The sequence below is a fragment of the Pleuronectes platessa genome, chromosome 7, assembly GCF_947347685.1.
Source record: "Pleuronectes platessa chromosome 7, fPlePla1.1, whole genome shotgun sequence".
NCBI lineage: Eukaryota > Metazoa > Chordata > Actinopteri > Pleuronectiformes > Pleuronectidae > Pleuronectes > Pleuronectes platessa.
Genome location: NC_070632.1, coordinates 23,202,910 through 23,221,396, shown reverse-complemented (window position 1 = coordinate 23,221,396; position 18,487 = coordinate 23,202,910). Strand labels below are relative to the sequence as shown.

Below are 18,487 nucleotides of genomic sequence, written 5' to 3'. Positions count from 1 at the left end.
TCAGGTAAATAGGATGGCATTGGGTTGCTTTATTTTTCATTTAGCATCTTGCATGTATGTGAAAATCAAATTTACATTGGCAGAATAAATTCCTGTCCTGTTTTAATGCAAAGCTGTGAACACTGAACAGAATTTCTACATTGTGTGTTACAGTAAGTTCGTTCACATATTAAAATGTGTGTTTAAATCCGACAGTAGAGGAGTGATGTGATATTTACCTTTGAGCCATGCTCCACTATGGGGTGATTTGCAGTGAGACCATAGCATCATTCATGTCCCCCACAAAATGACTTTGCTCATTCTTTGACTTCACATCTCAGTGCCTTCATCAGGTCAGGGTTGACATATTTCAAATAATTTGTGTAAAACCATCCAACCATTATCTATACTGCTTATTCTAGAGAGGGGCAAGAGGTGGGTCACTCTCTGGACAGGACCAGGGCCGATAGAGAGAGATCTTTGTCTGCATGGGAGGAAGCCGGAGTAGCTGGAGAAAGCTCAGGCAGAGCCGAGATCTGGGAGTCAAACAGGGGTCATCTTGCTGTGAGCTGACGGTGCTAATGATCGCACCAGCTGCCGTGGAAATATCTGCAAAAATTACCACATGTCTTAACCGCACCTTTTTTTCTGCTAATGTCCATGTGCTAAAATTCTCACATGCCAAACTGAGATGGTGCACATTGTAAACATACCAGTTAGTTAACAGGCCGATGTTAACATTTATCTCAAAACACTATCTAGTACTAACCTTGACCTAAAGCCTCGGAGACTTCTATGGTCTGGTTGTACTTTACACATCAAATTTAAGCCATAAGATGATGTAGTGAGTGAGGATCAAAGTTCTTATCAGGATGGACGAGGAGGTAAGAATGTGCATGTTTGGGTTTAATGATTAAGAATTAGTTAGTGAATATTGCGTTGGCCTTATTATACAAAATTAAACATGAATCACAGACAAGATAAAGCCATGTTTATGCTAAGTGAAAAACATTGGATAACCTGATCCAGCTGTTAAATTCGTGAAGATATTTTTAATAATTGTAATGGATTTGGACCAAATGGGAATCTAAACAAATAAAATGAATTATCCACATGAGGCAGAGAACAGAGATTATGGTGCATTAACAACACTACATGATGGAGTCATCCAAATAATTTGAGACTTTGGAGGTAGAGAGCCACCCTCTACAAAAACCCATATTGTGGATTAACTAATTATTATCATAGAGTGGAAGGCGGATTCTTGTGGTTCTCATAATATCTCCTTCATCACCCTGGGTTTTTTGCAGACATTACAAGAACAGTTTGTGATGTTTTCCTAATTAAGGTATAAATCATTCTATCTTTTAATAGGGGACAATTATTTAAATGTTCCTTATTTAAGCTCCTTGTAACAGAAATGCTGGGTCCACTCTCAAATGTTATGGTTTCTTCCCTGATTCAAACAACATCCTTCCACCACGTTTCTTGGTAATTCGTTAAGTCGTTTTCTGTAATTTTGCTAAATAGCAGACAAACCACCTAAAGCCAAAGAAAACATAACCAAGCAGTCAATGATACAAGCACAACCTTGGTGAAGTTGGCTGTCTTATCTGTAGCCTATGTTCAGGTGGAGGAGGGATTTAGGGTAGCATAGATGTCTTTTAAGTCACAAAAGACATATAACGTCAAAAGTATCGCAATAAATTCCATTATTTGTTAGGGTCTTAAAGGGAGAATGAAAATTAACAAAATCAAACAGAGGCTTTTTAAGTAAATCTATTAAGCTAATTTGAGACATAGTTAACCCACAAACCATTTTGTTTAGATAAAAAAAAAGATAAAAACAAGCGTTAACTTGACAATGTGTTAAACAAACACTCTATGGTTTAGAATCATTTTCTCGTTTGGCTTAGAACAGAGCAGAATCCAAATCATATATTTTGCTATTCTTATCATGTAATTTGATTGCATGCATGATGTGGCTGGCATCTCGACTGCAATGGAGCTGTCATTGAGGTTGGTTAATGGATCGTTGGTCACTGGCGTCTGGCATTTTGAATTGACTCTGACTCATTGATTACTGGATAAAAAATATCCCTGCTTCCAGAATTAACATCGGAAGTATAGGTTATTATTGAGTGTTGATTCCAGATATCATCTCTATTATGATCAAAATCCTTGTTATGTTATTTAATAGGAAAGTTAGGCAGTGTGTTACAAAAAAGGAATTACATTTTTTATCTGTTGTATTCGTTTTGTTTATCTGAAGATTATTGTATTTGATTATATTTATCTCATTTGTTTTATCTACAGCATCAGAGCGGCTGTGGCTAAGGGGTAGAGCGGTCGTCCTCCCACCTGAAGGTCGGTAGTTCGATCCCCAGTCTTTCCCATCTGCATGCCGAAGTGTTCTTGGGCAAGATGCTGGACCCCGAGTTACCCCTCATAGAACAACAAAAGTGCTGATAATAGATGCACTTTATGAATGTGTGTGTGAATGGGTGAATGCAAAACTGTACTGTAAAGCGCTTTGAGAGGTCATCAAGACTAGATTGACTAGACCATTACCATCAGTTCCCTCTCTTCCTCTGAATCTTTAAAACACAGAGACATGATGATTACGTAAAGTTAAATTTCTGTCAATCGTGTCACAACCATAGTCTGCTGCAGTATAACGCCATTTTGAGCGGCTGTGTTCCGGTGGAGGTTAAAAAGAGCTTAATGCCAGTTTAATGATGTCTAGAACAATGTTCAGTACTGCTATGAATCTCATTAAGACATAACATTGTACAGCACCTGAATAAGGCCAGTTATAAGGTCTGTTTTTTATTTTAGATCCTGCGATGGTGAGACACTTAGTTGGAATCATCAACCTTAATTGAAACAACTGTTGCAAGTGGACATGCAGAGCAGTCACATTAATATTTACAGTGAATTCTTCCTGTGAGGGCTGTAATTGTATTCCCAATAGTAACAAGAAGATTTCTTTTGGTAACCAGAGATTTTGGAGTCTAAAGTACATGGACTCAATAATACTCTCTTTGTTTGGAAATAAAGAAACGCTCCTAGATGATTCTTATTCATAAACTTTGAAATGGTTGGGATTATTTACATTTTTGAATTGTTTGAGAAAACATCTGAAGATCTATCACCCGAGCATCTTTGAAAGATTGAGACTATTGCATAGTATTGTAAAACTTAGATTTTGTTGGCAAACTTTGATCATTGGGGCAGAAGTGATATTTGCCAGCCCAATACTGCTAGTTCAGAATCAGAATCAGAATCAGAATTCTTTTTATTGCCGTGTATATTTGCACATACAGGAAATTGCCTTGGTGTGGTTGGTGCACTTTACAAACAACAAATTAAAAAACACAATATCGAACAATATAACAATATAAAAAAATATATATATATATACTGTTAAAGAGTTACGTGCGGTTTTAAGGTGCAGAGATTGGTAATAGTGCCAGTAATATAGAGTTATAAATTATGTGCAAGGGTGGGGGGGGGGGGGGGGTTAGCAGAGTCAGTGTGATGCGGAGTCAGTATGATGCAGGGGGCTTGTTTGTGAGCCCCACTGCCATGGGGAAAAAACTGTTTAGGTGACGCGAGGTTTTAGTCCTGATGGCCCGGAACCTTTTTCCGGACGGGAGTCTCTGGAACAGGTGGTGAGCGGGATGGGAAGGATCAGCAATGATCTTGCCTGCTCTCTTACTGGTCCTGGAGTGGAACAGATCTATGAGAGCCGGCAGGTCACAGACGATGACCTTCTCAGCTGACCGGATGATCCGCTGCAGTCTGCCCTTGGTGTAGAGGGAGAAGAGGAGAGGAGAGAGCACACAACACTGTGGGGCTCCAGTGCCCATATATAAATGGTATTATTTATATATGTTTGTTATCTCCTCGTGTTCCATAACATTGTAGTTTATAGGCTTATTGTTGACCCCAAAAACAGCTGAAGTCAAAGGTCTGAACCCGTGCCACAACAACGAGAATTTTGGGCCTTTTGTATTTTGTCTGTTGCCATGCATGAGTCTATCTGAATTCATAATACACTGATCATAATAAAGTTCCTCTCCTTTATGCCTCAGACTTGTGAATTGGTGCCGGGGATCTTTTTATTCCAGGACAAATGTCTCCATCAAGTGGTAAAGTTGTGACTCTTCTCCAGGGCTCTGTCATCTCAAGCAGACAACAGCGTCCGTCTGTGTCCCGTAAACCAACCTTTAACACTCCGCAGCCTCCTATTGGTCAGGTTAAGCAGTCGGGAGCGGGAACCCGTTTCTGATTGGCTCACCGAAATCCCAACAGCTAGCATGGTTTTCTTCTGAGCGAATGCTCCTTAGCTTTAGCCCTGTGAAACTACTCTGATTCAGACAATCAACAGGTCAGTGTTCGAGTTTAGATACTGCTGTTTGTTAGACTGCAAGTGCTAGCCCGAGTTGTGGTAGCATACTTCCACTACATGTGTACGGCTTTCAAACGTATCGTGCTGAGTAACGTATCAGCCAGCTCAGCTTTGATTTAAATCCTGTGCTAATTAGCAGTAAGTTAGCAGGGCTACTTTCGTTACACCGAGGTTAGCCAGGGGCCGCTGCTCTGTCGCTGGAGGAGCAGGACAGATGTCTTTGAGCCGAAGTCTCTTGTAGATCAAGAGCGGTGTCTCAGCGCTGCAGCCACGGCTCCCTGTTGGTGCTCGGCTCTGATCTGAGTCCTGTTTTAAATGTGGCGGTTTGCATCGTTCGCAAAGTGACGACGTGGGAGGCGCAGCGCGGAGTCCGCCGAAGGTAGGTGATGTTGCTAGGCAACAAACGCTCGTAAATATAAGGATGGTTGACAGCAGCTCGGGGTCTTCCTCCTTCGACACAGAGGTTTGAGATGTGGGTCTGTTCCCCACACAACACGATGTTTGCACAGCTCTGAACACCAGCAAAGAGGACGAACCTCAGACTGGGAACGCTGGCCTGCCATTTGTACATTCAGTTACCATGGTAACAACGCCACACGCTATAACGCTACGTGCAAATGAACAACCCTGTGTGTTATCGGAAGCTAATGTGGCCATGATCGGCTCTGTGCATGTTAAAACACTGAAGCAATGCGTCGCTGACATGTTTTATCAAACCCAGGAGCAACAGACGCGGAAGAGGACGTCTTGTGAGGTATGGTCCAGAAAACCAGGCTACGTGTAGCTTAGCATGCACTGAAACACAGCTGTTAGCATGACGGCTGTGTTTACCTTCAGTAATTAGATACTCAAACCTCATGCATGTTGCTTCCCTTTTACATGCACCCGATCTGTGGTTTTGTATGGTTTAAAACCAGCATTACGTCAGTTTAAATTACCGTGTGGAGGGCAGTATTTCTGGTACTCAGTTCTGTCTTATATATAGCAAACCGCAGTGCCCCCTGCACAGCCTTATAGGCTTCTAATCCGCTTTGCACGTCTTATTCTTAGGGATGGGACAGCCTACCCCGGTGATCCTCCAGCCCCAGATGAGTGGCAGGTAGTGGAGGTGCTGATGCAGTGTTGTGCTGCTGTGCACGATGAAGAAGATATTCAGCTTCACTAAGAAAAAGAAACACCCGTCCGGTACACCTGACAGCGGTAGTGTGCTTTCCCTTGGCTATGAACTGAAAGAGAAGGACCTGGGGAAGGTTCACAAGGCTGCCTGGACGGGCGACGTGGCAAAGTTGAAGCAGCTTGCGAAAAAGAACGATGTCAATCAACTTGACAAGGAGAACAGGTATGTGGGAATAAAGCAGCTGTTGTCACATCCTTCAAAGTTGGTCTTGGGTGAATAGTTCTTTTAAAATAGATCTATATAGGATATTTTATGAAATGGTGTTGTTTTATCTCATTTGCGTGTATACATAATTTTTTATCAGTGTATTTTAGAATTCCATAACAGACAACTAAATCCTTTAAATCAAGAGATATAGTTAAAGGCTTTCTTTGAAAATATACAGTCAAATTGGTCCCCCCCCCCCCCCTCAATTTTTTGAATAGCTTGTAAAAAGAAAAAGATGATAGGTGCTCAACATGTCAGAATCTGTCAAATGTTCTATGGCCCAATACCTATATAACTATATATAATCAACTCATTTGCAAATTAAACCATACAAGTTGTATAACGTGATTGTTGTAACTGCATATAAGCATTGTATACCAGTAACTATCACTCAAGTCATCTCTGGATTTTGTCTCAAATAATGGACCTATTGTATATCTCTTCAGAGAAAAGTGTTAGTCATATGAATATAATAGAATGTGACAATGATCAACATAATCAAATAAAAAGTCCCATGATATATACTGTAGTATGTCAAACTCTGCAGTGTAACTCTGCAATAGAACAGGAGATCCTGTCCAGCATGAATACTTGAATATAAGAATCTCTCTGCTTTACTATTACAGAACTGCACTACATATCGCCTGTGCCAGTGGACATGTGGAGGTGGTGCAATTCCTTGTCGAAACCAAAGCCAAGCTCAACCTATGTGACAATCAAAATAGATCTGCCTTAATGAAGGTAATGCTGGATGATGATATTTGAAGGCTGAATCGCAATTAAATGAAAAATATTTTTGATGATAATCTTTCTACATTGTGTTAAGCTGTATTTGCCTTACTCGGTATTCCTGACGGTATCAGGCAGTGCAGGGCCAGCATGAGCGATGTGTGAGCATGCTGCTGGAGAATCATGCCGACCCTAACCTGGTGGACATCAATGGCAATACAGCCCTGCATTTATCAGCAAACATCCCATCCATCTCCCTCGCAATCCTGCTGCTGCAGCATGAGGCAAACATCAACGCCCAAAACAAGGTGCTTCTGTCTTTCTATCCACAACAGCTCTATTTGTCAGCTATAAGCCATACGTTAGGACAGTCACAGTTAATATCATGGTGTCAGATAAACTATATGAATTGTGAGTAGATGTCAGCAGGCTTCTGTAAAGGTCTGGTAAATGAAGGATATTCAGAAAAACAATCTACATGTTTTGTTTCTGTATGTATGTAATCATTTATTAATTCCACAAAGGATGAGGTATTGCTATTCTGATGACACGTCTCCATTTCTTGACGTTGTTGACTGTAATACATTCTCTAGGAGGGATTTACCCCCTTGACTGTGGCAGTCCGCGAGGACCATATTGAGATGGCTGAGTTCCTCCTCAACGAGAGTGCTGATGTGAATTTGCTGGACCAAGACCAAAGGTAACAATTATAAATATCTAATAATTTGAATGTTGCTTATTCATTTTTTAACAGCAGTGACAGCGGGGCTGGTATGGTTCTCGTGTGTGTGTCTGTCTGACTGTCTTGGGGACAAATTTTAGACTAAAGCCCAATTAATTGGGGACAAACGCTTTGTCCCCTGTCCCATTTGGGCAAAGTGATGGTTTTTGGTTGGTAGATATGAATAAAGGTAAGTGTTGGTTTCAAGCTGGAAAGTGAAGACTATCTCAATTGTTGACTGTTGAAGTGGAGAGGAAACGGTGCACTATCTGTGTGTTTGTGAGTAGTTGGGCAGATGTTTACAGGTGTTTGTTTGAGTTAAGGTCAAAATGAAAGCAGAGGTTGAAGAATGCTCTGGTCTTATCCATCATCACTCGTGTAACAATGTTGCAATTACTAATCGTGGATCAGAATGAGAACCACGTCCATCTACATGTTGACAAAGTGGGGGGCGCGCCCCCCTGGGGGGACGCGGACACTCTCCAGGGGGAGCGCAATGTCACAGACAAAAAAACAAAAAAAGAACAAAAAAAAAGACAGACGACCTCTCATTGGTTAGGGAAAGCTCCCTCAGTAGCGAAATGCTAGGGGCTTGACTGACACAAACAAATCAAATACTGTTTCATTCCTGATCCACCAATCAAAAGAGGAGTGTTATCATTTAAACGCGAGTTGCACGTACGCTTCCGAGTATAAAAGTAACTGAAAGCATGGTCAGCGCTCACCCTCACTGAGACGACACCCTGCAGAGTTTGTGCGATTGCTCTTGTTTCCTCTATCATTCAGATATTCATTGCTTTATAAACAGTCTCACTCCTTCCTTAGTAATACCTTCCTGTATTGCAGCAGGCCTATTCGTAGCCTATTCTAAGGAGTAATTTGCTCCACAGTCTTTTTTAGAAAGCTCATGGCCCCAAGAGCTAGCCTTCTAGCTATCTAACTTCTTCCAACTGCAGCTAGCCCTTTCCTCCTTAACACCTACCGTTTCCATCTTCAATCATCCACCGTGTTGCAACAAATAAAACACCAGCACTTGAATACTATTCTGTGCTGTCCCTGTCTACATTGTTTACTGTTCGTTTTGATAGGAACCATTGCCTAGCACAGCCCCAACTACCCCTAACCAGCTTTGGGGGCCCAGCTTGCAAAAGTTTGAGAACCCCTGTCGTAAACCAAACTCAAGATGGTCTCTTATTCACATTGATTTTTATCTGCAGGTCCCCATTAATGATAGCTGCTGGCAATGGACAAATCGTTATGTTGCGACTCCTCTTGCGGTTCAACGCAAATACAACACTAAAGGATACCAAAGGATGGTCAGCTGATGACTACGCAGGAATGAATGGGCACCATCCGTAAGCTGCTCTTTTCTCTGCACTTATTTCCCTGGTTCGGGATTTCTGATACAAAACAATGATCTTTTTAGGATAATTTTTTACAGTTTTATTCATCGCATTTTTCTCTCAGATTACTATCACATTTACACACCTGAAAACACAGCAGCATATGGAGGCATGTGACATTATGACATCCTCAGTGTCTTGCCTATCTTGCAGTTGTTCCCACCTGATCATTGAGCATGGCACCCAGAGGAGCGATGGCCCCTCCCTGTCACACCAAGCAGCGGGCAAGAAGAAGAAGAAAAGGGCAATAGGCAGTCCTTTCCAAGATGTGGAAGCAGGCTTCTCTCTGGGAGGACCAGCCATTGACAACGATGGTAGGCGTGCAGGTTGTTGTTATGTAACAGTAAATGCCAGTAGTGTGAAGATATTATTGTGTCTATTCATTATTGACTCTGATTATTTCATTCATTCCTCATGCATTACCTCTTGACTGGATCTAGGGCATGGAGCAAATGAAGCAGGGGGAGGTATTACTTGATGTAGATGAGCTTAGGACAGTGGTTCTCAACCTTTCTGAGTTGCAACCCACCAGTATAGTCAGCCGAAATGAACCTATTGAATTTAGATTTTTTTTTTTCTGTCACTCACTGTTGTCATTCTTCAGCTCCTATTTGATCAGATGGGAAAATGGGATGTGTTTTTTGGCCACACTATAATTATTAAACCCAAAGTTTAATTTAATGTAAAAAAAACTTACAGATCAAAATATGTAATTTTAGAAATGATGTGGTGACCCCTGGTTGAGAATCACTGGTTTAGGAAATACTTCTCTATGTGGCCTAGATTGTAGTGCTTTGTGTCCAATACTTTTTCAGCTTTTTAAAATTTAGATCCTCTCAAGATGTCGCAATTTGAATGTTTTAATACTAACAGAAGCTGTTTTTTGATTTGATTTTGATTCCTCTTTTTTGTTTCAGGTTTTGAAGACAATTCTCAGTCAGAGTCACTAAGTCGGTGAGCACAGTCTTGTTCTTCTGATCTGCAACTTCCAATTAAATTTGATTTAACCAGCTCAAACCATTCTTGCTCCCTCCTTAGGGTTTCAAAAAGTGCCTCTGATGAATGGCCTTCATCTGAAGATGATGACGAATTGGTTTTAAACAGAAAGGTTGGTGCTACCCGCCCTTTCCTAGTATTTTTTGTCCCTAAATTATGTTCTGACCATCACTTGTGCTGTCTTTCAGAAACCACAAAAAGTTAACCTAAGCAGAATGATTGCATCTAAAAAGGGAGAAGGTACATATAATCCTTCAACATTCACTTCTTTGTTCTGTGTCAACACTGTAGTTTATATAGTAATCTTTTGTCCCTGCCTACCCTATAGCTTCTGCACTGCTTGACAGATCCTTGAGCGGCTCAGAATCTGATCCAGAGAGCGAAAGTAGAGTCCAGAGAATCCCATCCCTCCAAAAAACCCTACCATCCAGCAACGCTCTGCAGAAACCTGTAGATCCCACTCCCATTTCCTTCCTTTCAAAAGATCCCAAGATGACTTCCACCCCTCTTTCTAGCTACAGAGAGGTAAAATAATTCTGTTTAAGCTTTGCGTGCTGCATTTCTGTGACATCTTTCTCTCCTTTTGTCTTGAATTCCCCAAAATAAGCAGACAGGGTAGCTGAGCAGGGGGAAAGCAAAGACTCAGAGCAACCATCAAGCAGTAAAGGAACTTCAGACTTTCATGAGGGCAGCCCTGAAGCAGAGGACTCTGGGGAGGAAGAGGAGGAGGAGGAGGAGGAAGAAGAAGAAGAAGATGACGACGATGATGATGATGAAGAGGATGAAGAAGAAGAGGAGGAAGAGGATGACGATGAAGAAGACGATGAGGAAAGTGATGAAGAAGATGATGAAGAGGACGAAGAAGAGAATGAAAGTGAGGAGGATGACATCAACTGTGGGGCTGCTGTCCAGGCCAAGACTTCTGAATATGAAGACATCCTAAAACCCTTTGTTGCTTGTGCCCTTGACGTTATTGACGATGCTGATGGTCAGAAGATACCTGCCACTGACATCTCTTACAGCGATGGAACTACACCTGATAAAGGAGATGCCTCAGAGAAAGATGCCAAAACAGATAGTCAGAATACCGGCCTTGTCTGCCCAGTTGGAACTCCAAAATTTGCAAGGCTAAAAACATTAAATGTGGAGGACGACTGTGTTGTGTCAGCCATTAGGGTCGAGGCTAAGTTCTCTGATGAGGATGACAGCCTTGGGTCATCAGACCAAAACAAACTTTTCCTCCTGGGTTCAACAGGAGGTCGTATCCCAACCAGGCATGGCACAGAGACTCTTTCACCTTGCAAGATTAAGGAGGAAGAGTTAGAGAGAGAAATGGAAAAGGATAATGTTGATGATGACTCCTGGAGCAAGAAACACAACAGTGGTGATACAGTGAGGAACAACAGTGACAATGACGAGGATAATCAAACAGTGGGATTTGGTTGCAGCTCTGTACTTGATAATCAAAAAAAGATGTTATCTGAGGTTTGTGCAGAAAATACACACAGTGCTTCTAATGCTGAAGACGATACTGGATTAAAAGAAGGAGTGCTCAAAGAGAACAAACGCAGGTCGTCCTGGGGGTCTTCATTAGAGGACAGTGACGATGATCTCCCACAAGAAGATGAGGTTAGGAAGGAGATGCTCGATCAGCAAAGTGATTTTCAAGGATTAGATTTACACCAAGAAGCAGCAGCATCGAATGAGAAAAGTAAATTAACTCAGTCGAATGAAGACCATGCGGATACCTCGTGGGATTCTTCATCACATGTGGTGCCATCTTCAAAATGTGTCTCGCCAAAGCAAATGGTAGAGAAACCTAAATCCTCTCCAGGAGTCCATCAGTCCAAAAGCAGACCAGGTAAAGCAACAGTAGATGTATCAGATTGGAGTTCTTCCTCTGAAAATGATGAAAATTATAATGTCTCCTGCACTAAAGGTAAAGTCGTTGGTGGTAAAGTTCCTAAAACAAATGTAACACAAAACAAGACTGGAGAGCAGCACAATTCAATTATTGAGTCATCACAAATGGAGAGAAAATTAGTCTTCGAAAAAGATAAAAGTGATGACAGTAGCTGGGATGATGAAGATGAAAGTGATGAGTCAGAAAAGCAGAAGACAAAGGATGAAGTGGAGGACAGGGGCGGCGTCTTGGAGAAGAATCTTTCTACCCCTGCCAGTGCGAGGTCACCTAAATCGAGGCCTACAAGTGCAATGGACAAGCAGTTGGAGGAAGATACCGAAGTAGGTAATGGACATAAAAACAATGAAGAAAATTCTAAATGTGGTATTGTTGGAAATGATGAGTCTACCAGGCCCCAGGAAGAAAAGCTGGTCAATGTCATAAAAAGCGATCCCCCCATGGACGAGGAGTCAAGCGAGGACTCTGACAGCTTGGACCAGCGGTTGCAGTACGATTTTGCCAGCGCCACAGTCAAAGTGTCTGACGTGGGAGACGGTTCTGATAACGTGCTTGATGGAGGCGAGAAGTCAGATGAGGAACACGCAGTCAGATTAACAGCATATGTTCCACTAGAGGACAAAAGTGCCATTGTTTCCCGGACAAGAGCCTCATCACACAACATTGATGGAGAGCAAAATCAAGATGATGAGCTCACTCCTGACCAAAGGCATGACGGGAAGTCATTTTTTGATCCAGTGTTACCTCAGACTGACATTGACGATGTTGATTTAGACTCGCCTGATGAAGCAGAGAAAATAGGCATGATATATCAACAGTCCAAAAACATTAAGGACAGTGTCTCTCAGGTAAATCAGGAATACAACAGATAGTTTTTAGTGCTAGTGGCAGTTTATCTAGTGTAATGTGGTTGCTAGAAGAGGACTGTAAAAATCATGTAGTTGTGTCATCGCCATTTGCTTTCAGATGATTATTGTTGGTTTGCTCAGCACTTCTCTGTTCATCAGAGATGCCACATGATTTTTAAACTATGTTTTTTAACACAGAAAGAAGATTCCACTGATGATGAGGATGATGATAATGACGACAAAGAGCAGGTGGGAGATGATGATGAGGAGGAGGAGGAAGAAGGAGACATGTCAGAGGAAAACGATCAGCCTGCTGAGAGTGGAGAGTCCGTTGGTGCAGCTTCAACTGTTCCGGAGACAGAAAAAGATAAGAAAAGAGGTCAGTGGCAAATCATTTATCATCACAGAAAAGCTGTTGTGTCTACTAATATAATAACAACAGTAAACATGGTGGCACTCAGACACATAGACGCGGCGTTAGTTCATTTAGCAAAATTACATTATTTAATTGTATGAGAATAATATCTGCCTCCTGAGCAGTAAAGTTATGATTTGAATCAAACATAATCTGAAAAAAACGACTCTGTTCTCATTCCTTTTACTACTTCTATTATCAACCAAAAAATAAGCTAATCTAATCTGAATCTTGCAGCCAGTCTTTAAATGCTGCAGCTCAATTACTGCAGGTTCCTTTTACAGTTTCAGAGTGAAAGTTGCAACCACCATTATCACAAACCTAGCAACCCGCCCATTCCAAACTGACAGGTTTACAATCTGCACCTCACTAGTTTGATTGAATGGCAATAAAAAAATGCAGGTAATGATGTTCTTGCTGTGTGGGCAAATAAAACTATATGATTAATAACATTAATCAAGAAATACAATTTATTAACAAGTTGGTCATATTGGTCACAAAAATCTAACATAAGAGTGAAAGTTACATTAAATTATTATTTTGACATTTATTGATTTACTTTTAGCCCCAGGACTTTCAGTCAAATCAAAATTTGAGGGACTCACAGAGAGGTAAAAGCTCCTTGCAGTTTCTCATTCTGAAGCTGTTGTGCCTGTCAAAATATAATGGACTGATTTGCAATACTTTTCAATAGTTTCAGCTTAATTCGTTTACATTTGTTGAATAGATTTCCTCTCTGAGCTGGGTCTAGAGAAGGGAGAAGAAGAGCAAGATTCTTGGGACTCTGAGGTACAGTAAGGAATCACAATGTAGGATTAAATGTTTGTTACACACGTGTTGTCATTAAGACCAATTTTACCCTTCCAGTCCCGTTCTGAAGACATCAATATGCCACGGGTGGAGAAACAAAGCTTGCCTACTCAGGATCAAGAAGAGACGTCCACTGCTGAAGAAGAAAATAAAGAGAGTAGGTGCATTTTATTTAATTTCATTATGTTTTTAAAAGCAATCAAATCATTCCAGGCAACATTTCATGCTACAGAAACAATGACCTTATTAAACTTTGAAAATCTGCATTAATGCATGTATTAATATCAGTAGTTAATGGTTAAACCTTTCTATATACAGCAAATATGTAGAATTTGAAATGCATTATAGAAACACCCTTGCGAACAATATATTACATTTCTTTTGTAGACTTGTTTTATATTCCCTCATTTTTAAGAGGAGAAGGAGGCAATAAGATGGTCGCTCTAGTTCCTCGGAGGAGTGTAGACAGGCCACGAGGCAGCCAGGGTAAATGCATGTCTTGACTCAAAGGTCTGAAGAACCGCATGTTGATCATACCAGACCTGACAATCACTTCATGATCATTATAAACAAATGCATGCAGCACACACCACTCCATTCCGCCTGCTACCTATAAACCCCTTCTCCCAAATTTGGGAGGTAAAGGGCCACAGGTTCGACTTCAGCTTTTTAGGGGTTCTTTAAATTTTTGGCTTAAATAATATTAACCCATGGCTACAGGTGTTGTCGGAATTCCTGGCTGATGCTCAACTTGTGCCCCAATAAAACCAGAACATGGGAACCCAAATGCTCGTCTGCTGTCTAACCATGTTGTTGTCATGCTGATTAACCCATGAGCACAATTGCATGGGAATGCTTTGTTTTCACAACGTTCTGGCAAACTCATCCAACTTCATCACAACAATGTTTTGTTTCTCAGAGAAGGAGTTGATTGTTTTGAATGTGTCGTCTCAAACTTAACATGTCTTTTCTCTTCTGTAGTTGCAAACGATGATATCGGAAAAGAACATGATGCTAAAGCTGAAATTACACAGAAAGAGGTGGGTTCAGAAACTAAATGGAATTAAAGAAAATTGTGATCTGTTCAAATAAGTAACAATATGTTTCCTGTCTACCAGACTGAAAAGCCAAAATGGGAACCACTTCGTGTTCTGAGCAAACTTGAAGGCAATAATGGCGGAAAGACAGGTAAATTAAAAAAAAATTGATATTTGTGTAGTTCCAAATGGTTAAGTTACATGAAGAATGAGTTTTTTTCTTACTACTGTATTCCTCTTTTACAGACTTGATGGAAGAGCTTGGGCTGGGTGACGTTGATGATCTTGAAGGTAAAATAAGTTTTAGTAATTTTTGGGTGGTGGTTTTTGATTCGGCATTGGTTTACAGCCATGCTTACACATTCACATTTTTTTGCGCTGACTCAAATGTATGGGTTGGACGCATCACTGCTCATTCACTTTGAATGGGCTGACATGTTGCAAACTGCATTGTGGTTCCGTTGCATCATGATGTGGTTGCTGCATATGGCGGAAGGTTCATGCAGCACATGAAATTGTTTTCGAGGAAACATTCAAGCGGAGGCGCTAGTCAGACAAATACACGATAATATGAATGCTTTTAAGCAGTGTTTCCAAAAATAAGGACACACAAAAGTGTTTCCAATTGAAGTTGATCTGATGAAAGCCCTGGTACAAGTATATTAAATAAAAAATGTGGAATATGGCAAAAATGGCCACTAAATGCAAAATAGCAGGCTTCCTGTAACGTTTTTCCAATTGCACCTTAAGACTTTGTTGTTTGTCTGGTCATGATACACCTGTGTATCGATTTTTGTGAAGATCGGTCAATGTGAACACGTTCAGGGGATCTCAGGGGGCACCATTGTGCCTTTTTGCTACGCTTTTTGAAAATTCCTCCAGAATACGTACATTTTCACCACTTTCTAACTTTCTACCAATTTTGGTAAGAATTTGAACATGTTAAAGCCCTCAAAAAGCCAATTCATTTGCCTGAATAATAATAATCCTTACAATTTCAATAGGGTCTCACCTGACCTTTGATGTCAGTGCTCGGGCCCTAATAAGCATTAACAAGACATCTCTACTCAATGAAAGCTTAACCTTTAAATACGCACGAGCTGCTGACTGTTTGAAGCTTTTGATGGGAGTTATACATTTGCTTGCAAGCCTGACCTTTCTGTTGTTTGTATGTTTGTTTCATCACACGTCTTGAAGCTGTAAAACCAGGTTGGTAAATATAAACTAGCTGATTAGATTAATAGAACTTTATTTAATTGACTGTTAACTATAGTTCCTTTTTGAGACCCCAGTTTACGACAATAGTTTTATAGCACATCCCATCGTCGTGTAAAAGTGCATTGTATAATGGAGGTTTGCACAAATCCGATACTAGAGTCAGTGCAGTCACATTTATTAATGACTACCAAAACTCTAGTCCTATATTCTAAAATGCTCACTTGTGTAGTTCGTGGCTGTGTTCATTAACCTGGAGCTTCTTGTGTTAATGTCACAGATGCATCAGACTGGGACTCAGCCAGTACGGCAAGCAAGAGAACGCTGCCAGGTCGTAAAATGGCCTCCCCTGGACTCGATGAGTTCCCAGAATGCAACCATCCAGCTTTGAAGGAGCAAGATGAAGATGTCACTGAGGCAGCGCCCCCGCCACCACCGAGGAGCCTCAGCACTACACCCCATCGACTCTTACCCCATCCTCAACCTCGGGCAAGGAAGATGGTGCCTCAGAAACCAGAAAGTGAAGAAGGTAAAGTGTAAAAAGACCTTTCATGTTCTTATTTTATAAGTTTACAGACATAGGATAACATTTTCTTTTTCTCTCATTCATTCGCTCTCATTCAGAATCAGATTGGGAACCAGAAGATGTAGCACCTTCTGCTTCTGCCATCACGGACAAAATTGAAAATCAGTCGCAATACACATCTGAACATCAGGCAGTAGTTAGACCAGGTAAGGCTCACTGCTCTTTTTAAATTGGCCTTTGTGCACACATGCCCTCTAATAAAGATACTCTGTCTCCCTAGGTTCTCCTGAGCTTTCATCAGTGGCAGGAGACAGACAAACGGATCAAGAGGTGGACGGGCCTCAGCACAAGGTGAGAAATGCAAAAAAAATACTTTGTATCACAATCATAACATATTTTCATTCCTCATCAAGTTCAGGCCCAGACAAAACAGCATCTCCCATGCTTTCCCAATCATATGAGAACATTTATACCGTATATATCTGCAAATATGTAAATACTTCTGTGTGAGTATAACATATGTGGCGGATTCAATTTATTGCCAAAGAAGTTGCAGCTTGTGAATATAGATTTTGACTTCACTTGTTGAATGATAACTCTGATTATTAACTTTTGTTGTGGTCAATGGTTAATGTGTTTCAAAAATAATACTGTAATTACATTTTCTAACATCGAAAGTAGAAAGTGATAATGGCTTCACGTTCATGTCAGTGTTGTTGTGTATGTCATTTAAAATCAAAACATGGTTTTTGTCTTGTGTGTGTTGTGTTTTCCTTGTCAACCAATGCCATCAAAGGAGAAAGATGATACAGGAGATACATGTGAGTTAGGTTTAAATAAACCATGGCCATCAGGCCGTGTAGGAGAAAACAGTGATGAGTTAAGAGATCAACCCAGTCCTGAAGGAGCAGGTGTAGACTGCCCATGGGAGAAACGCTACGAGAAGCTCTGGGTAGAGGTGGAGAAACGGGAAGTAAAATCCACCTTCAAGAATGTGGCTGGTGAATTAAAAGAGAAGTTTGGGGAACTGTTTAATTCAAGATGTTCTGCAGAAGATGCTGCAGAAGAGGAACAGGCCACAGCTGAATCTACTTCTGCAGAAGAAGAGTCGAGTGATGAAGATGAAGGAGAAATAATTTTGCGCCCGGCCGCTAGAGCAAGAAGTACTATCCTTCTCACCATACCTGAGCAGAGGGAGTCTGGACTGGAAGACTCACCGACAGAGTCACCTGGCAACTCTCGGTGTGAAGATGGGATGCAGCTCGCTCCGCCTCCGGTCAGTGGCGGGAGCATGCACCAGGAGCCAGAGCTACTCACTGATGATGCTCTGGAGGAGAGCAGGTCTCCTTCACCACAACTCAACACAGCACAGAGAGAGTGCTACAGAGAGGCCACAGCTTTTACCGGTGGTCACATTATACCTGACTTGAAAGTTGGCTCATTTTCAAAGGATGGCACCGAACAACATTTGGACTTGATCTCAAAGGACCAAACTGCTGATCTAAAGGGAGCTGAGGTGGACAATGTAGGTTCAGAAGAGGATCGTGAGGAGGCCACTAGGTCTTGCCCCCCCTTAATAAGAAGAAATTCAGCATCTATTCCTGGTGTCTCTGACGAGGAGCTGGAGGAGGACTTGGAGAGGTTTAAACTTGAGGTAGGGATGCTGAAGGTTGTCTTCATGGATTTGGAGAAAGAAAAGGCCCAACTCCTGAAAGAGGTAGACGATGGCCGCCCCTCCCATAGACCCTTCTAGATCACCTCTCTTTCTCTTTTTCTGTTTTCATTCATGTCCTTAATTTCATTTCTTTTTTATCAGCTGTTTCCAAAGGGCCAAACTGACCGAGCATCATCACCTCACCTTTCATGTTAAAAGTTCATTGTCTTGTTTTTGTCCGTCATGTCTTAATATTTCTTTTCTTTAGGTTTGATTTCAAGTAGAAGATCTAATCTCGCATGTTTCTCTTACGCTTTTTTTGTGTTTCCTTAACTAAGACATGTAAAACTGGGTTTAAATTTTGCTGCAGATCATTTGAGCTGCGCTTAAGAAGCTTTTGGATACTGACTTGTAGTAGACAAAAGTATTTCTTGA

General features: G+C 41.2%; 1 protein-coding gene across 1 annotated transcript in view; it reads left to right on the top strand.

Moving 5' to 3' along the window:
* The first annotated feature begins 4,286 nt into the window (after window positions 1-4,286).
* si:ch211-272n13.3 (ankyrin repeat domain-containing protein 26) overlaps window positions 4,287-18,487 on the top strand; it is a 28,680-nt gene continuing 14,479 nt past the window's right edge. Inside the window, exons 1-22 of the mRNA XM_053427129.1 lie at window positions 4,287-4,772; window positions 5,444-5,732; window positions 6,404-6,518; window positions 6,641-6,814; window positions 7,100-7,206; window positions 8,445-8,582; window positions 8,784-8,944; window positions 9,548-9,584; window positions 9,669-9,738; window positions 9,815-9,866; window positions 9,955-10,151; window positions 12,594-12,774; window positions 13,538-13,599; window positions 13,678-13,777; window positions 14,008-14,106; window positions 14,602-14,660; window positions 14,739-14,808; window positions 14,904-14,948; window positions 16,153-16,401; window positions 16,497-16,604; window positions 16,679-16,749; window positions 17,195-18,115. Coding sequence (XP_053283104.1) covers window positions 5,533-5,732; window positions 6,404-6,518; window positions 6,641-6,814; window positions 7,100-7,206; window positions 8,445-8,582; window positions 8,784-8,944; window positions 9,548-9,584; window positions 9,669-9,738; window positions 9,815-9,866; window positions 9,955-10,151; window positions 12,594-12,774; window positions 13,538-13,599; window positions 13,678-13,777; window positions 14,008-14,106; window positions 14,602-14,660; window positions 14,739-14,808; window positions 14,904-14,948; window positions 16,153-16,401; window positions 16,497-16,604; window positions 16,679-16,749; window positions 17,195-18,115 — 3,216 coding nt within the window. The 5' untranslated portion in view covers window positions 4,287-4,772; window positions 5,444-5,532. The remainder of the gene's footprint in view (window positions 4,773-5,443; window positions 5,733-6,403; window positions 6,519-6,640; window positions 6,815-7,099; window positions 7,207-8,444; window positions 8,583-8,783; window positions 8,945-9,547; window positions 9,585-9,668; window positions 9,739-9,814; window positions 9,867-9,954; window positions 10,152-12,593; window positions 12,775-13,537; window positions 13,600-13,677; window positions 13,778-14,007; window positions 14,107-14,601; window positions 14,661-14,738; window positions 14,809-14,903; window positions 14,949-16,152; window positions 16,402-16,496; window positions 16,605-16,678; window positions 16,750-17,194; window positions 18,116-18,487) is intronic.